Source organism: Oratosquilla oratoria, chromosome 4 (assembly GCF_046742065.1).
Source record: "Oratosquilla oratoria isolate Oo_2021 chromosome 4, ASM4674206v1, whole genome shotgun sequence".
Lineage (NCBI taxonomy): Eukaryota > Metazoa > Arthropoda > Malacostraca > Stomatopoda > Squillidae > Oratosquilla > Oratosquilla oratoria.
The window spans coordinates 76,621,780-76,634,868 of record NC_134780.1 but is presented as its reverse complement, the minus strand read 5'-3'; the positions used below and the strand labels follow the sequence as shown (position 1 = coordinate 76,634,868).

General features: G+C 39.9%; 1 protein-coding gene across 1 annotated transcript; it reads right to left on the bottom strand.

Moving 5' to 3' along the window:
* Positions 1-5,268: 5,268 nt before the first annotated feature.
* Positions 5,269-11,864, bottom strand: LOC143024925 (arylsulfatase I-like). The gene is made up of 6 exons (XM_076184392.1): positions 11,676-11,864; positions 7,133-7,237; positions 6,617-6,803; positions 6,199-6,505; positions 6,006-6,088; positions 5,269-5,743 (listed from the first exon to the last, which is right to left on the bottom strand). Exons 1-6 carry the CDS (start codon positions 11,847-11,849, stop codon positions 5,562-5,564), a joined length of 1,038 nt encoding a protein of 345 aa, XP_076040507.1. The 5' UTR covers positions 11,850-11,864; the 3' UTR covers positions 5,269-5,561.
* Between the last annotated feature and the right edge of the window lie 1,225 nt (positions 11,865-13,089).

Sequence of the window (13,089 nt, the reverse complement as noted above, 5' to 3'; positions counted from 1 at the left end):
AAATATCCAGAAGAGTTACTCCATAGTTTGAAGAAAATAGCGCTTAAAATAATGAAAAAAAGAAAGGATGAGATAAAGGAGACTGAGGAAGGTGGCATCATTGTGGTTCCCAACTCCAAGTACACAGAAGAGTTAGGACATTTACTCCGCAGAGCAGGGCTGAAGATCGACAGTACATCCAGTACGAAGATAGGTGAAGTAGTGAGAGGTAAGGAGGAGATTGGTTGAAGAAATAGTTTAGTGAGAAGTTTTCCGTCGAATGTTAAGTATAGTAAAACATGAATAGAATCACCAGTGACGGTGAAGTCGATCAAATAATTTCGACCGTTGTCCCCGGATTTGAACCTGGGCCCGTGAATTCTCACTGCCGTCGCCTTGCCGACTGAGCTATTGACCCTATAAAATACACCAACCTGGAAGTTAATCTACTTTGCGAGGAACTAAGTCGACTGCTAACTGCCGTCCGTACTTATATTTTACAGTGAACCAGGGTAACTAGCTAGTGGTTAAGAGTGGCACGTTTCCTTGATGGACAGTTAGCAGTCGACTTAGTTCCTCCAAGTTGGTGAATTTTATATGGACAGTAGCTCAGTCGGTAAGGCGACGGCAGTGAGAATTCACGAGCCCAGATTCGAATCTGGGGACGACAGTCGGAATTATTTGATCGACATCACCGTCACTGGTGATTCTATTCAGGCATGACAACGGCGATAAGTCCATCAAGGAAACGTACCAGTCTTAACCACTAGCTAGAGTTGCCCTGGTTCACTGTGAAATATAAGTACAGATGGTAGTTAGCAGACGACTTAGTTCTCGCGAAGTAGATTTGTCGTGCTCCTTGTTTACGAATAAATATGTAAGTGGTAGCTGTGGCCAAGATAACTAGAATAACAAGGAACACGAACAAACGTATGTACAATAAATTATCACTTCACATTTAGTGGTGAATGAGACTAATGTTTCCTAAGTATGTGACTTTTATTATTATGTGATATTAATTTATATTCAAAATAGATGACTGTGATGTGTACGGGTGTGCGGGTGTGGGAGGCTGGACTATGTCTTAATTGATACAGACCTTTCTCTGGTTTGCGAGGATGCTTCAAGGTTCATGATGCACTACTCGAGTCACGAATAGACTATTTAACGTTAATATGAATAAATTGAAATTCCAGATAAGACTGAACTTGACACTGGGTTGATTTCTTAAGAGAGAAGACTGAAGACTGAAATTTACACTATTGCTGGCTATAAGGGAACCTCTGGAATCTATAGGCTCCTCCTACAACTCATTATGATTGGTTAAGATTTTCTCTGTATACCACAAATGACCAATGGGAACACATGCCTTTTTCGTAAACATCCCATCACGTGTCTACTTCAGAACTGCAAACTGCAGCAGAATAGCATATGGCTCTAAAGTGTTTTTACTCGAGAAGGGCCCAGCGTGCGATGCGTCATGCCCAGCGCGATGCAATGACGAAAACTAGTATCGACTAGTATCACTGTACTAGTATCAACCTCTAGTAGCAACTAGTGGTGATGGTGTTGGTGGTGTCGTCAAACCAATCACCACAGATTAACTTCCAGGTTGTTGAATTTTATAGGGTCAGTAGCTAAGTCAGTAAGGCGACGGCAGTGAGAATTCACGAGACCAGGTTCGAATCCGGGGGCGACAGTCGGAATTATTTGATAGTAAACCATGTTAAGATAGACTGAATATCCTACTGTCGGAGAAAAGAAAGTTCTTTATTTTCTCCAATAGTGGGATATTCAGTCCACACACACACACAGCCACACACACACACACACACACACACACACACACACACACACACACACACACACACACACACACACACACACACACACACGCACACGCACTCACACGCACACACACACACACACACACACACACACACACACACACACACACACACACACACACACACACACACACACACACACGCACACACACACACACACGCGCACAAGCAGTTGGTAGAGTTCCTGGGCGCCACAATGGAGGTCCGGGTTCGAATTCTGCCCAGGGCTGAAATAATTTTAGTGTCTCTGAGCTGCCTGTCGTTAATCCAACTCTTGTTGACGGGGAGTTGGGTGTGCATGTGTATGGTCATAGCATTACCCATAGATCGGTCATATATGAACGGTGAGCTCTTTTCCGTGAGGGAAATAGCTGTCGATCACGAGTCCAACACGTAATCCAAGACCATGGTAAGATATTTTCCTTAAGGCACATTGAATTATATGCTACAGCAAATTGTGCCGTGATGAATTTTCGATGAAAAATTTCAAGTTTTCTGAAGATATCTCTAGCATGGAAAGGTAAAGAAAAGACAAAGTTACCGGTAGAAGCCATCCAATGCGTGGGACAGTTAGCATTTTCAATTGCAACAGATACAGTGAAAGTTAGGTTATAAAGATAGAAAGTAAACACGGGAGAAGGTACATATCAATACTGGGAGAGATCACATAGAAGGTTACCGTAACTGTGGCTTAGATTTGGGAGAGGGTACATGTGGACAATAGGAGAGGATTACTGCAAGGGACAATTACTATGAACTGAGCGTCCGCCGCGGCCGGAGTGTCTGCTCTTGACGGGGCTAGTTTGTGTAGTTGTTGGGGCGTCTGGTTTAGCGGTTTCTGAAGGGTTTGAGGCTGGGAAGGATGGTGGGGGCTTCGTGCGAGGTATTCATTATGGGCTAACTGTACTTGATGTGGAGGGGTTCAAGGAGAGTGTACTGGGTGGCTCATAAATGAAAATCAGATTGTGGGAAATACACTGTATTCACTGACAACTATGCGTGTGTATACAACGAGAGCTGGCTTAGCACTGACCCAAGCTGTCGAGAAAACGTGCATCGCATTATGTGATATCCAATATAATTACAAATATACGCAATGATTACACATAATTACAATAAATAATAAAACGGCAAACAGCAAAACATATGACAATTTTATAAAGAAGGGGGAAACATATAATTCCCCAAATAAGCATCACACCAGTACAATATACGATAATGGTATGATGTACGACATACCACGCTAACACAAGAGCGAGGTGGCGCTTGTCACTCTGTCTATAATTCTGGCATTTTCCTCTAAAATGGATATGGTGATTGGGATGTTGTGGGTCCCCTGGAGATGCCGTTTATGGCCTCCACTGTTGAGGTGGTACATCAGAAGTCTGGAAAGGCGAGTAGTGGTGAATCCGATGTAGGAGTCTTGGTGCGCAGTCCCCAAATGGACACTGGAACTGGTACACCAGTCTGACACACTTGATGTCGGTAGGGCGTGGGGAGCTGTTAGTTTTCATAATGAGGTCCTTGGTTCTCTTGTTCATATAGTAAATTAATTCTTTATGCGGTCTGTCTCGTTGGCAGGGGTCACGTTGTCTTTAATAATGCGAACTGCCCTTTCATTCATATATACGCTTGACATGTAGGCACTGTAGAATATGGTAAAGGTATTGCCTTCTCCTACAGGAGTCTGCTGCTTCTCGTACCACTTGTTCATGACGGCTTTCACCCATTGTTCCTATTGGATCTCTACCCAGAACGAGATTAATCGCTCTACGCAACTTTTAGTCAATAATGGCCACTCAAACAACGACTGCCAATGTGTACTGCGGACCGTCATGAACAAGTGGTATGAGAGACAGCAGGTTCCTGTAGAAGGGCCCACATGTCAAGCGCATATAAGGAGGATGAAAGGGCACTTTTTTGTTTTGTTAAAGACAACGTGACCCCTACCAACGAGACAGCATAAAGTATCTAGTGTAACAGATTTTGGAAATAGAGGGTCTTTATAAAATTTCAGGTATGCAGATGATACCTTTACATTAATCCATTTAGTCAGGTCTTTGGTTTGTGTTAGTATGCTACTTAATTCCGCATGTGTAATGCACTTATTTACCTGGAATCTTTCAGGGCCAGTTTAATCCCAATGTGCCCTCAGATCATGCTACTAATGCTGTTGAGGTATTATGCAAACGAGAGGTATCCGAATACATTGGAGAAAGACATCCTCGATTGGTCTCCGATGCTAATAGTAAAACAGATGGCTCTCTATACCAAGGTGAGTGGTTTCTGCTTATGAACTGGTAGTATTTTTACATCTTGGAAACACTGTAGGCCTTTAATGCTTTTGTTTATATTTGATATACATAAATTGAATTTCTTTTATTACAGATACACAGTAGTTGGCACTCCATGAAAGTGAAGGTAACTTTGGGTTGTCTGAAGGAGCAGATGTGCTAAGATACAACAGATTTTTTACAAAGGGTAAGGATGTCTCTTTTACAAATTGGAAAAATCATATTGCAGGGTTGACAGAGGTGTTATGAGATGTGTTGTGGATGTATGGGATATGGGGAAGGCCAGTGAGGTTGGTCAGAAGTTTTTATGTGAATAGTAGAGCTTGTGTGAGAGTAGAGAATGGAGTGAGTGAAAGGTTTGAGGTGAAGGTGGGGATGTGCCAAGGTTTGTAATGTGGCAGTTTGAGAGGCTACGTGATAGTAAAAGACTGTAAATCACTCATGGTGAGGTTGAACAGTGAGGGTGATAGTGGGATTCCTTTGTATAGTCTTTTTGTACCTGGAATATGTTTTTTTTCTGTTGTTACTCTACATTGCTTTTATGCAATAAAGCTGGTTAACTACCATTGTTATGAATGTGTCTTATATTTTTTTTGTAGTATGCATAATTGGGCAAGGAGTAACACTCGTGGAGTTCCGTCACCTACTCTCCAATTCATCATATGTATGATTCCAACTTAGTCTGCGTCCTCATCTTCCAGTTATTATTGTGCAAGTGTGCACAAACGTGTGTGTATGCACGAGCGTGCATGAACATGTGTGTGTGTGCATGCACGCTTGTAGTGTTTGAATTGACTTTGGCATCATGTGGTGATTCAGAAAGTTTGCATATATGAGTATATGTTCAGAACTTAAGGACTTAACACCCTCCTTTATTTTCATTCTTGTATCAATCTCTTTTAACAAAAATAGTTAGGGGGCTGGGTTTCCTTAAAAAAAAAAAAAAAAAAAAAAAAAAAAAAAAAAAAAAAAAAAAAAAAAAAAAAAAAAAAAAAAAAAAAAAAAAAAAAAAAAAAAAAAAAAAAAAAAAAAAAAAATTTGGGTGTTTTATATCGTCCAAGTCATAATTTTTCATATCACCTTGCCATTCAATCATACGTTGTAGCTTTTGTAGTAAGTGTTGAAATTAGCTGTTTTCAGGTCAGATAATACAAATCTGTGAGAATCAATTAGACCTTCTGATTTATTAGATTTATTAGAGACAAGAAAAGATGCGTATTGTGAAGAAATGGCTAAAAGTATTTCTTAGTATTTACAATGGATAGTAATAGCAAAATATACCCACAGAAAACCAAAATAAACTTATAGATGCAGAAAAAATAAGAAATAAAAGAAACGAGCAAATTCTTAAACGTGTAAATTAATCGAGGAGTCAAAGCTTTGATAGGAAGAGAGTAAGAATTGTTTCCAACAAGTTCTCTTAGGTTCCTGTAAGGTTGCTTTAGGTGGCCGTGCACCATCCAGGACTCCAGGCGCCTCCGAAGTTGTCAGGATCTCCGGCAGGATCTGTCAAGGGAAAATCAGAGAGAAGTACGTCCTTCAGGTACTGGTGGAGTTCCTTCTCCATGTCCGCTGCGACGTTAGGCTTCTCGTCCATCAGGTTCTTTGTCTCGCTGGGATCGACTGTAAAGAGAAGGACATGTACGAGACACCTGGACTAGTTCTTTGTAGTTTTTTTTTGGGGGAGGGGGGTCACGAAAAGGACATGCAAAAGATCCTATGATGAAACACATCCTTGGTTTGAGTTTTTTTCTTTTTCACAAGATCCCCAACAACATGTAGCCCCGTCTTCATACAGCGATATGGGAAAGTGTTAGAAATATACAAAATGCACTTAATCGTCCAAAGATGGAAGACAACCATAGAAATGCAGGTGTGTACTCACCGTCTAAGTCGAAGAGCCATGGGCCATGCATTCCAATATCAAAACCTCCAAGCTCACTAGTGACGTACTTGAAATTATCCCGCCTGCAAAAACAGTAACATGAACTGTCTTATCTAGTAAGTTGATAAGTAAAACAATCCATCTGCTGATTGTCTAAACTTTGCAGCGCAGAGGACACGAGGTGTATACCTACCTGATGGCCCCTTTGGTTTTTTCGCTGAAAATATCAAGGTTATAGATGAAGTGAGTTCGCGGTGACGGTGCGCCGTTCTTGAGGGCACTCCACCGAGAAAATCCGTCGTTGTGGTGCAGCTCGTCTGCAGACATCTCCTCCCCCTCCATGGCTATGTCGAGAATGGTGTTGAACCAGTCTGTGATGTGGAATAGCCCTTTATTGACTCTTGGCTCCAGACCCAGAAGTGGAGAGTGGATGAAGGCGGGTACACGGGTTCCACCTTCGAAAGAGCTCCACTTGTAGCCACGCAGCGGCAGGTTGCCATCTGGACAGAGGGAAAATACTCAGTTGGGATGAGAGAGTTCCATATATTAGAGACATGTCACAAGATGGAATCATGTGCCCTATGATACAACCCTGCGGATAAATGTCTTACGGAAATCTCCCAACTCCGCTCCGTTGTCTGACGAGAACACGATGACTGTATTGTCATAGAGCCCTTCTTCCTTCAACGTACGTACAACCCTTCCGATCGTGTCATCCAGGGCCGACAGCATGGCGTATCTGAGCCTGTCCACTTGAAAGTCAATGTCCGGATACAGATCTTCGTAGATTTTGGGAACCTGTGCGAAAGGATACAGTGCATACGATCAATGATAGCTCCCAGGAGGGGGTCATTAGAAGAATAGATCTAACAGGACTTGGATTACACAAGAAGTCTAATTTAATCCAACATTCATGTCATAAAACCCCTATAGACGGCATCATCTGAAAGTAGTCTATTTTGAAAGCTATATTGCAGGGGTAGAAGAAAAAAACACATGAGGTAGTATTTTTAAAGAAGATTGTGTATACTCGACACTTTAAATACACAAAGAAACTTGTTAAGGTCTCGCCTACATTCTGTCCTTTTTACCCTACATTACATGGCGTCATCCCAGTCTTGGCTTACTTCATATGGATAATGTATATTTTGCGAGGCCAATTGCAGGAAGAAAGGTTTCCCCTCTGCCTTCGCGTTCCGTAGCAGACGCTCCGTGCGCTCCGCAAACAAAAACTGGAACGAAAACTTATAAAGTAGAATCGAGTTCTTCGTTCGAAAGCCCAAAACACGGACGACCAACCGTGTTTGAAACCTGAGTGAAAAACGGGGACCAGGAAAACTCGGGGAGGTGGTAGAAAGCCTTTACCAGGTCCGCTTGAATGCAGGAACTCTTTTCAAGCTCTTGCGGGGCTACAAAAAAGAACAAATGAAGGAGTTGCAAGAGAGGAAGGGAATGGAAGACGCTAGATCCCTGCCCACAGGTAAAATTTTGGTTGTAGGGGAGAAGCAGGTGAGATATTTAGATAGGGCCTTTTGTAATAAAGATAGGAAACATAGGACTCAGGTGTGTTTCCCAAGGGCGGGAATAGGTGATGTTAGAGACAAGATTGAAAAGTATATGGTCGGGGAATGTGCTAGAACCATTGTTTGAATCCTTTGAGCGAGAAATAGCCATCCTGATATTTTATTTACTTATTTTTATTTTATCTTATTTACTGTATATATATATAGATTACGTGGAAGTCGGGGGGAAAGTATCAAAAATAGTTTAGAAAAGAAAAAAACAGCTCAGGGAGGGACTGAAAAGATAGAGAAAGGATACTCAGCGGTTTACTTTACAAACAACAGAAGCGTAATGAATCAAATTGATTTGTTACGAGGTAAAGCAAGCGTAGAGAGATTTTATACTATAGCTATCACTGGATCTTGGATCAATATGGCGGATAAACACTTGCTTTCGGAAGTCGAGATAGAATACAAGTTATTTCACACGAATAGGGTAGGCAGGAGGGGGGAGGAGTAGCACTTTTCGTCAAAAAACACAACAAATTTTATTATCAACAATTCGATTAAGGAAGAGGAAAACACAGAATCTATTTAGGTAGAGATTATAGGCAAGAATAAGAAACTTATTATCGGTGTCCTTTACAGACCTCCAAATCATCAAAGCATTGAACAGAATGATCCCCTGATTCGAAAAATTCACATGGCGTTCCAGCACACACACACACACACACACACACACACACACACACACACACACACACACACACACACACACACACACACACACACACACACACACACACACACACACACACACACACACACACACACACACACACACACACACACACAAAATGATCATAGGAGATTTTAACTATAGAAGCATTGACTGGGAAAAATTAGTATGAGACCAGGAAGCGCAAAAATCTTTAGATGTGGTACAAGATCTATATACGAAAAGCCCCCCCCCCCATTTATAAGGAACGTAGCCAAGCCAAAGGAAAGGTACGTACCTACTACTACCCATTCCACTCCCATCTACCACTCTTTCCCAACTCTCATCTTAGCTCCTCATGGATGACGGGTCATCCCTGTATCCCGCCTACTGCCCTGGGTCAGAACCAATGTAGCAAGACGCAGCACATCCACATCAAGGCCGCTTCACCTAATCGGCGACACCCTCTCTCCGTCCCCTCATGCAGAAAAAGAAAAGACGGGGAGAAATACCTTTGGGCTCCGTCAAATTATCATTTATACATAAACACCTCCTAACCCCCTATCCCCTGCCCTTCTCTTCCTTGCATAACAGTATCATCTATACACAGTTACTCTCCACTCATCCCTATTTCTTGCCTTCTCCCTTCCTTGCTCAACGGACATTCCTCCCTTTCTCAACGCCCCCTTCACCCTACCCATCTCATCTCATCATAGGTCGTCTCCTCAAATTTACTCCATCCACCTCTGCCTTCCACACTTTTTACTAACCTTTCTTCACTCATTATTTACATGTGTTCAAACTATCTCAATAATCTTTCATCAACCCTATCTGTCATCTTTTTCACTCCCGCTCTCCTCCTCACCTCATCGTTTCTCATTCTATCCAACCTAGTAACTCCTGCCATACTTCTCAGCTATTTCATCTCAAACACATTTAAACTTTCCCTCCGTCTTTCTTAAATTTTATGTCTCTGTCCTATACAATGTCGTCGGAACAATCATCCCTTCATACATTCCCAAATGCCTATTTCTCATAACACTTTTTAATCCTCCAAGGCATTTACTTGCTTCTCTCAATCTACAATCTACCTCCACCTCCACTCCTCCCTTTGCTGCCAAATACTTAAAGCTATCCACTTCCTCCGGCCTCTCTCCTTTTAGACTTGCAGCTCACTGTTATCCTCTACCTTTGTACGAGGGGATAGAATATTCTGGATTTATTATTCACTAAATGTGAGGATCTAACAAAAAACGTATAAGTGGGTGACAGTCTAGGCTCTAGCAATCATCAATAAATAAGATTCTATATTACATGAGAAGATATGAATAGCACGAATAACATTCTAGTACATGATTTCAGGAGAGCCAATTTTGAGAAACTGAGGAAATATTTAGGACAATTGGTCTCATACAAGACCAGCTATCTAGATTGACGAGTTAAACACCATGTGAGGACGGAGCCTTTATTTGTACGACGTTTCGCTCTTCAGTCTTGTCGGTAACAACTACTTTCATGAAAAAGCTTAGAGACCTTTTGCGGAACCGTAGGGTTCCGGGGAACCCTGGTTGAGAAACGCTGCTGTAAGAGGGGGTTTACACGGTCTAACGGTTCGTCGAACGCGGTTGGACAGACACGTGTTTAAAGTGATGTGTGAACGGGGTATTTGGTTGTCGAACACGTTGGTTAAACCTCAAATACCCCGTTCACATGTTCACACATCACTTTAATCACGTGTCTGTCGAACCGCGTTCGACGAACCATTAGAGCCGTGTAAACCCCCTCTTACAGTCATTATGGATCAGCGTTTCTCAACCAGGGTTCCCCGGAACCCTAAGGTTCCGCAAAAGGTCCCAAAGGGTTCCGCGAAAACAAGTGAGACAAGCTAATGCACTTTTGATTTTCTATTTAATTTCATATACGGAACATAATTAGACACGCACGACATATTATTGGTTATTGTAATAATGTAATATAGACATCATCCTATCTAACCTATTGCTACGACGAAAATAAAATGAGAGAGATATGGTATATATATATATATATATATATATATATATATATATATATATATATATATATATATATATATATATATATATATCGGGTTTGAAATATCCAAAATATGTTATAGATAAAGCACAACATAGGGCAAGGAAGTCTTATTTCAATACAACCCAAAAAGATACTTTTTGTAAGAAAAATCTTTTAGTAATTCCCTTTCATGATAATCTTGTGAGACTTCCTCGCATCCTTAAGGAGTTTAATATTAATGTTATTTTCAAAAACAGCACCATCAAAGAACTCCTTATTAAAAATTCCCCTTGTAATAATGTAGGCTGTGTTTATAGTATTCCCTGTAAAAACTGTAGCTCCTGTTATATTGGCCAAACAGGTAAAGAATTAAATATTAGGATGAAACAACACAGGTACAGTATAAGGACGGGCCAAATGTCCAGTGGAGTTTTTGTCCATGTTAGGGACACAAACCACAACATTGACTGGGACAACGTTAAGAAAATTGTTGATTGTAATTCAGCTTTAGATAGGAACATCATTGAATCCTGTTTCATAAAGAACAATTTTGATAATAATTTTAACTCGAGTTTAGGTTTATTTAAGCTAGACAATTTTATAATTAATAGGATAGTAAAACAGTACCAAATTTCCTAATTGTACCAAATGTCCTGTGGATCTTTCGGCCACATAGTTTTTTTTTTCTGTGTATATGAATGTGTATGAATTTTTTAAATTTATTGTTACCATTAATATTTCTATATGTATATGAGTGTGCATGTATGTATAACGTCCGGAGGTTTTATGTGGCTATAACCTTTTCAGTTTTCTTATTTCTGTTAAATATTGTTTGTTTGTTTTGTTTGTACAATTTGATAATACTATCTTGTGTTTTAGTTAAACAATCTAATAATCATAGGATATTTAAGCAATACCAAGTTTCCTATTTGTACCAAATGTCCTATGGACCTTTCGGCCACATGATTTTGCTCTTTTGAATTTTTGTTTTTGTTTTTGTTTTGTGTTACTATTACCTTTCTTATTTCCATGTGTATATGAATGTGTATGTACTTTTATTATTATTACCATTAACATTTCCATGTGTAATTGATTGTGTATGTATGTATAATGTGCGAAGGTTTTATGTGACTATAACCTCTCCCAGTTTTCTTACTTCTGTATAAATATTGTGTTCTAATTTTTTCTTTCTTGTACTCTGAGGATGTCGTAATAGACGAAAACGTTCAGTATTCCGACTTTAATTTCCCTGTGGTTTCTGCAACAATATATATATATATGTATATATATATATATATAATTTTTTTTTTTTTTTTTTTGCGCAGGGTTCCTTGAGACATGCAAATTTATTTTAAAGGTTACGCAAGGGTGAAAAGGTTGAGAAACTCTGTTGTAGAAGATCACGTGACTCACCTCTGAGTAGCTCCCCTTGTCCTCCCAAGCCACTCGATCTTGATCCCTGAAGTCGAAACCTATTGGATCTTCGTCTGTAAAAGGTGATGCAGGTATGGTGAAGTTCGGGAGAGAGGAGTGGCAGGGCGGTGAGGTAAACACAGAAAATGTGTTTTTTATTCCCTTGCCTTTCATCCTGGGCTATTTTTCCTTCCATCTTCCCATTAATTGACGGTACTGCCTACATCCAAAAGCTTTTCCGCTGCAATATCATTATACCAAGTTATTTTGTTTTCTTGTAAAAGTCACACAGAATGTCGTTCAATATGCTGGAGGGAACTCATTTTCTTTCAGCATATCAGATTTCTTCCCAGAAACTGCGGGATGCAAATCTGTTCCAACAGTCGGGGGGAAAATAGCCCAGTGTGATAACTACAGAAAAAAAATCTGTGCTTAACATACATACATACATATATATATATATATATATATATATATATATATATATATATATATATATATATATATAGGTGTGAAGACAGAATGAGTGGTAGGGTGGTGACTTTAAACGCCAAGAATCCGTTGAAGTTTTATTTCTGACGTTTCGTCCAACTAGGACTTCTTCAGAGTATACACAAATAAGTTGTCGTTGTCTTATTTGTGTATACTCTGAAGAAGTCCTAGAAGGACGAAACGTCAGAAATAAAACTTCAACGGATTCTTGGCGTTTAAATTCACCACCCCACCACTCATATATATATATTAGTAAAATATAGAGCAGATTCTCTTGTATGCAAGTACAGTTAAAAACGACCGCATTCTGACAGTTAATAATTTTTCTCGTATTCCTCAAATTTCTGACAAGGATACGGCCATTCGGGAGTGAGCAAAAACTATTTCACCAAGATCCTCCATAAATTATTCAACGTTTCGTCTACCAAGAGACATCACCAGGAATGACAAAGTCTGGAACAGAAATAAATCAATCAATAAATCAATAAGTAAATAAAAAATAAATAGATAAAAATAAAAATGAGCATAAGAACTTAAGATATTACAATAATATAGCATGAAAGGGGAACAATACTTACAAAAAAAAAAAAAAAAAAATACTCTAGGATGCACGAGTACCGGGCCTTATATTCCAGTGAAGATCTGAGATCTCACGCGAATTCGGGTAGATCTCCTAACATACAAACATACATACATACATACATACATACATACATACATACATACATACATACATATGTACAACATTGAATGGGTCCCAGTGATTAGAGATACATTTTAACAACCACAATGCACTTTAATTCTAAGCCATCAACATCGGGAGACCCAATGGAGGCCGACATGCGATTGCTGGGTTCGAGTCCTTGACAGTACCGCATTTCAATATCTGCATGTCCGCATCCATTGGGTCTTCCGATGTTGA

What these genes read in the sequence shown, in the direction of transcription:
- LOC143024925 (XM_076184392.1), bottom strand. Translation starts at nt 11,849, where the DNA reads ATGAAAGGCAAGGGAATAAAAAACACATTTTCTGTGTTTACCTCACCG. An exon ending in AGCGGAGTTGGGAGATTTCC is followed by an intron (nt 6,506 to 6,616) that starts GTAAGACATTTA and finishes CCCTCTGTCCAG; the next exon opens with ATGGCAACCTGCCGCTGCGT. An exon ending in AAAACCAAAGGGGCCATCAG is followed by an intron (nt 6,089 to 6,198) that starts GTAGGTATACAC and finishes CTGTTTTTGCAG; the next exon opens with GCGGGATAATTTCAAGTACG.